The 6000-nt window shown below is 47.4% G+C and overlaps 1 protein-coding gene across 1 annotated transcript in view; it reads right to left on the minus strand.

Annotated features, from left to right (window-relative positions):
- LOC128613894 (receptor-type tyrosine-protein phosphatase C-like) overlaps nt 1–2798 on the minus strand; it is a 141372-nt gene extending 138574 nt beyond the window's left edge. The window contains exon 1 of the mRNA XM_053635051.1: nt 2729–2798. Coding sequence (XP_053491026.1) covers nt 2729–2798 — 70 coding nt within the window. The remainder of the gene's footprint in view (nt 1–2728) is intronic.
- Nucleotides 2799–6000: the final 3202 nt, after the last annotated feature.

Below are 6000 nucleotides of genomic sequence, written 5' to 3' on the forward strand. Positions count from 1 at the left end.
CTTGTAAGGGCAGAAACACAAGCAGTCTGTCAAAGCTTTTAAAAGTTCATTATGCGCAGACAGAGAAATGCTAAGTTGTCGACTGCCTAGCTAGCTCGTCTCTGGTTGAGAGAGAGAGAGAGAGAGAGAGAGAGAGAGAGATTATTACCTGATGTAGGATCGTCTATGTCATCTGCAGCAGCTGTGGTCAGAAAAGCACAAAATAAGAGATATGGCACTTTGTTGAAGTTTTAGCACCATTTGAAATGTGCAAAGTACCAATAAGAATACCGTTAAAGTTCCAGATCGATAAGTAGTATCGGTAAGAGTAGTAATACCATTAAAACCTTAACAATACCCATCATGAACAACTATCACAAAACATAAAAACAGTCTTGTATCATCCAGGTAGTGACACACAGTATAAAGAATCAAGGGTATGTAAACCTTTGAACGGGTAATATTTATAAATTCAGCTATAATCTTGTCTTGTGGACTATATGTAAACATCTGTTATATGAAATAGTTTATTTATGACAGAACTAAATAAAAAACAACATGGGATTTTTACGATCCCTCTTATTTTGTTAACAGTGTTAAGATTTTGCAGATTCTGCAAGGGGTATGTAAACTTCCTACCACAACTCTAAGTGTGAAAAAAATCTAGTGAAGGTGTCAAAATGAGCAAATGTTTGAGTGGTATGTTGGGTTTCACACAGCAGTGTGGTCAACTTTACCTAAACGCGTCTTCTGTTATATATGAGAACTACAGCCTCTTAGCTTCACAGTCACAACTTTCTGTCTCTTAGACTTGTGAAAATGGCAGTCATGGTCACAATTACAACTTAACAATTACAATTTACAGACGTCTCGGGTCTAGCAGTTCTTTGCAGAACAGGATGACATATGACCTCATCGTTTTTAAACAAGCTCCAGGTTGTGAAACAGTTCCTGTTCTTTTATTACCTACAATCTCTCACACCTCATGTTACAGTTACAAACACCTGCCATGATTAATAAGCAATTTTCTGATTTTGTCAATAAAATTTGCTGTTAAACAAATGAGCTAAAAATACAGTGAGTGTAAGGAAATGTGTAAAGAAAAAAATACAGCAAGACTTAATGCTTATTATAGGAAAATAAGCATGGTGTGTTGTGACGTGGCCCGACATTTTTCAATAACAACATGTCCCAAAGTATTTTAATCCTCTTGTAACACAATGTAATAAACAATAAACAAACAATTTGTCTTTGATTACCATTTTTTTGTTTTAAAGAACAATACAATTTACTTTTGTATGTTCATATTAATAGCAAAACAAGTTACTTCCTGTTAGCATTTATGGTATATCAGCTATTTATATCAGCAATCATTTCCTTACCAGCCTCTTCTTTTCTCTTTTTGAAGATTTTTCCAAGTTTCCAACTTAGTTACACCTTTTTATCTCTAAAAGCTTATGGCTTTTTGGAATAGACCATCTGCAGGGTGGATGGTGTCTGTAATGATACACATGTACAGGGTTATAAACTATATGAACAGTAGATCAAGACATGTGAATCAGTGTGAATTCTATACATGTAGAAGACGTGGTTAAAAATGTTTTGACTTTTTTGGGGGGTTTTTCAGCTATTTGCTTGGGTATAATCTGAATTAAGCTTGTTATGTAATGTTGGTATTGTAGTTTAGAAAATCGGAAAAAGTTAAACTATTATTGTTATTCATCCATACATCCATCTTCAACCGCTTACTCCTTTTCAGGGTCGCGGGGGACCCTGGAGCCTATCCCAGGCATCGGGCACAAGACGGGGTATACCCTGGACAGGGTGCCAGTCCATCGCAGGGCACAATCACATACACACTCACACACCCATTCATACACTACGGACACCTTAGACACGCCAATCAGCCTACCATGCATGTCTTTGGACTCAGGGAGGAAACCGGAGCACTAAGAGGAAACCCCCGCAGCACGGGGAGAACACGCAAACTCCGCCCCGGCGGGAGTCGAACCCCAGACCCTGGAGGGGTGGGGCGAACGTGTTAACCACTAAGCCACCGTGCACCCTTATGATGATGATGATGATGATGATGATGATGATGATGATGATGATGATGATGATGATGATGATGATGATGATGATGATGATGATGATGATGATGATGATGATGATGATGAGATGATGATGATGCACCACTCCGGGAACTGTCACCTTACCGTGGTGGAGAGGTTTGTGTGTCCCTACGAACCTGAGGGCTGTGTTGTCTGGAGCCTTGTGCTCCAGACAACACCCCCCTTTCCATCCTATGGGCCCACCACTCATGGGGTCGGCTGCGCTGCTACATGAGTGGCAGTGAAGGTCAGGGGCCTCGACGGACCAGACTCCAGCGGCAGAGGGAGTCTGGTCCAACGTCACCTCTCTGTGAGGGAAGGAACTGGAACTTGTGCGGGAGGTGGAGCGCTACCTGTTAGATCTGGTGGGGCTTACCTCAACGCACAGTCTCGGTTCTGGAACCGTACTCCTGGATAGAGGATGGACACTATTCTACTCTGGAGTTCACCAGGGTGTGATGCACCGGGTGGGTGTGGGGATACTCACAAGTCCCTGGTTGAGTGCCGTTATATTGGAGTTTACACCGGTGGACGAGAGGGTCGCCTCCTTATGCCTATGGGTTGTGGGGGGGAACACTGACTGTTGTCTGTGCATATGCACCAAACACCAGTTCAAAGTATTCGGCCTTCTTGGAGACCCTGCATGGAGTCCTGTATAGGGCACCAGTAGGGGACTCCATAGTTCTGCTGGGAGACTTCAACGCGCATATGGGCAATGATGGAGATACCTGGAGAGGCGGGATTGGGAGGAACGGCCTCCCTGATCTAAACCCGAGCGGGCGTTTGTTGTTGGATTTCTGTGCTAGTCATGGATTGTCTATAAAGAATATCATGTTCGAACATAAGGAGGCTCATAAGTGTACGTGGTACCAGAGCACCCTAGGCCGAAGGTCGATGACCGATTTTGTAATCATATCATCTGATCTGAGGCCGCATGTTCTGGACACTCGGGTGAAGAGAGGGGCAGAGCTGTCAACTGATCACCATCTGGTGGTGAGTTGGGTCAAGGGGTGGGGGAAGATTCTGGACAGACCTGGAAAGCCCAAACGGGTAGTGCGGGTGAACTGGGAACGTCTGGAGGAGGCCCCTGTTGGCGAGATGTTCAACTCACACCTCTGGCAGAGTTTTTCTGGCACCCCTGTGGAGGTTGGGGGCATTGAACCTGAGTGGGCAATGTTCAAAGCCTCCATTGCTGAAGCTGTGGTGGATAGCTGTGGTCTCAAGGTCTTAGGTGCCTCAAGGTGCGGTAACCCTCAAACATCGTGGTGGACACCGGTGGTCAGGGAAGCTGTCCGGCTGAAGAAGGAGGCCTTCCAGGATGTGTTATCCAGGAGGACTCCGTAGGCAGTTGCAAGGTACCGACAGGCCCGAAGGGCTGCAGCCTCTGCCGTGCAAGAGGCAAAGCAGCGGGTGTGGGAGAAGTTTGGAGAGGACATGGAGAAGGACTTTCGGTTCGGCACCAAGGTGTTTCTGGAAAACCATCCGCCACCTCAGGAAGGGGAAATGGGGAACCATCCAAGCTGTGTACAGTAAGGATGGGACACTGTTGACCTCAACTGAGGAAGTAATTGCACGGTGGAAGGAACACTTCGAGGAACTCCTGAATCCGACTAATGCGCCCTCTATGGTAGAGGCAGAGGTGGAGGATGATGGGGGATCATCGTCAATTTCCCTGGTGGAGGTCACTGAGGTAGTCAAACAACTACACAGTGGCAAAGCCCCGGGGATTGATGAGATCTGTCCAGAAATGCTGAAAGCTCTGGGTGTGGAGGGGATGTCTTGGATGACACACCTCTTTAACATTGCGTGGAAGTCGGGGACAGTGCCCAAGGAGTGGCAGACCAGGGTGGTGGTTCCCCTGTTCAAAAAGGGGGACCAGAGAGTGTGCGCCAAATATAGGGGTATCACACTTCTCAGCCTCCCTGGTAAAGTCTACTCCAGAGTGCTGGAACGGAGGGTTCGGCCAATAGTCGAACCTCGGATTGAAGAGGAACAATGCGGATTCCTTCCTGGTCATGGAACAACGGACCAGCTCATTACTCTCGCAAGGATCTTGGAGGGGGCCTGGGAGTATGCCCATCTGGTCTACATGTGTTTTGTGGATTTGGAAAAGGCATATGATCTGGGTCCCCAGGGGTTTAATGTGGGAGGTGCTGAGGGAGTATGGGGTGAGGGGTTCCCTTCTTAGGGCTATCCAATCACTGTATTCCCAAAGCGAGAGCTATGTCTGGATGCTCGTCAAAAAGTCGGACTCGTTCCAGGTCGGGGTTGGTCTCCGCCAGGGCTGCGCTTTGTCACCAATCGTGTTTGTGATATTCATGGACAGGATATCAAGGTGTAGTCATGGTGGGGAGGGGTTGCAGTTTGGTGACCTGATGATCTCATCGGTGCTTTTTGCAGATGATGTGGTCCTGATGGCGTCATCGGTCCGTGACCTCCAGCACTCACTGGATCGGTTCGCAGCTGAGTGTGAAGCGGCTGGGATGAGGATTAGCACCTCTAAATCTGAGGCCATGGTTCTCAGTAGGAAACCAATGGAGTGCCTACTCCAGGTGGGGAATGAGTACTTAACCCAAGTGAAGGAGTTGTACCATTTAACCCAAGTGAAGTCAAGTACCGCACCATTTTACCGCACCATTGTGATGAAAAGAGAGCTGAGCCAGAAGGCAAAGCTTTCGATCTACTGAGCAATCTTCGTTCCTACCCTCACCTATAGTCATGAAGGTTGGGTAGTGACCGAATGAACTAGATCGCGGGTACAAGTGGCCGAAATGGGTTTTCTCAGGAGGGTGGCTGGCCTCTCCCATAGAGATAGGGTGAGAAGCTTGGTTATCCGAGAGGAACTCTGAGTAGAGCCGCTGCTCCTTTGCGTTGAAAGGAGCCAGTTGAGGTGGTTCAGGCACCTGGTAAGGATGCCCCCTGGTCGCCTCCCTAGGGAGGAGTTCCAGGCATGTCCAGCTGGGAGGAGACCTCGGGGAAGACCCAGGACCAGTTGGAGAGATTATATCGCCACACTGGCCTGGGAACGCCTGGGGATCCCCCAGTCAGAGCTGGTTAATGTGGCTCAAGAAAGGGAAGTTTGGGGTCCCCTGCTGGAGCTGCTGCCCCTGCAACCCGATAACGGATAAGCGGTTGAGGATGGATGGATGGATGGATGGATGGATGGATGGGTGGATTATGCTACACTTTATGGCCAAAAGAATGCGGAGACCCGACTAACACACTCGTATATGATTTTTCCCAAAACTGTTGCCACAAAGTTAGAAGCTCACAAGTGTCTAGAATATCTTTGCATGCTGTAGCATTACAGTTTCCCTTCACTGGAACTAAGAGGCCCTTTCACTGGAACTACTGCACCCCAGCCCTCCTCACCCAACATCAGTGCCTGACCTCACTAATGCTCTTGTGGCTGAATGAACACAAATACCACCAGCCACGCTCCAAAATCTAGTGAAAAGACTTTGCAGAAGAGTGGAGGAATGGGGTGTTCTACATGAACATATGGGTGTGACGGCCAGGTTTTCACAAACTTTTGGCCACTAGGATAGTAATATCTTGATGTGCTGCAAGATTTTTTAAAGAAGGCAATGTTTTGGAGAACAACACGGAGAATAACATGTTAATGCAAAGTAAAAGTTTAGCATTATTACATTTAACACTCTACTAGGGGCATGGCCGCCTCGTGGGCTCTGTTTCAGGGAGTCTCATTACAGGACCTTGCAGCATCTGTTCTGCTGCGAGCTCGGCCTTTCCCCATACATTTGTCAGATACTACCGACTCGATGTCACAAAGACCCCGGTAGCTCACTCTGTCCTAGGAGTGAGCTCCTCGTAGCCATTCTCCCTTGAGCCCTCTTCTCCATCTTGAAGCTTGGGCTGTCAGGCTTCACTTATTCATGTCACCAGCATG

The sequence above is a fragment of the Ictalurus furcatus genome, chromosome 10 (genome assembly GCF_023375685.1).
Source record: "Ictalurus furcatus strain D&B chromosome 10, Billie_1.0, whole genome shotgun sequence".
NCBI classification, from domain to species: Eukaryota; Metazoa; Chordata; class Actinopteri; order Siluriformes; family Ictaluridae; genus Ictalurus; species Ictalurus furcatus.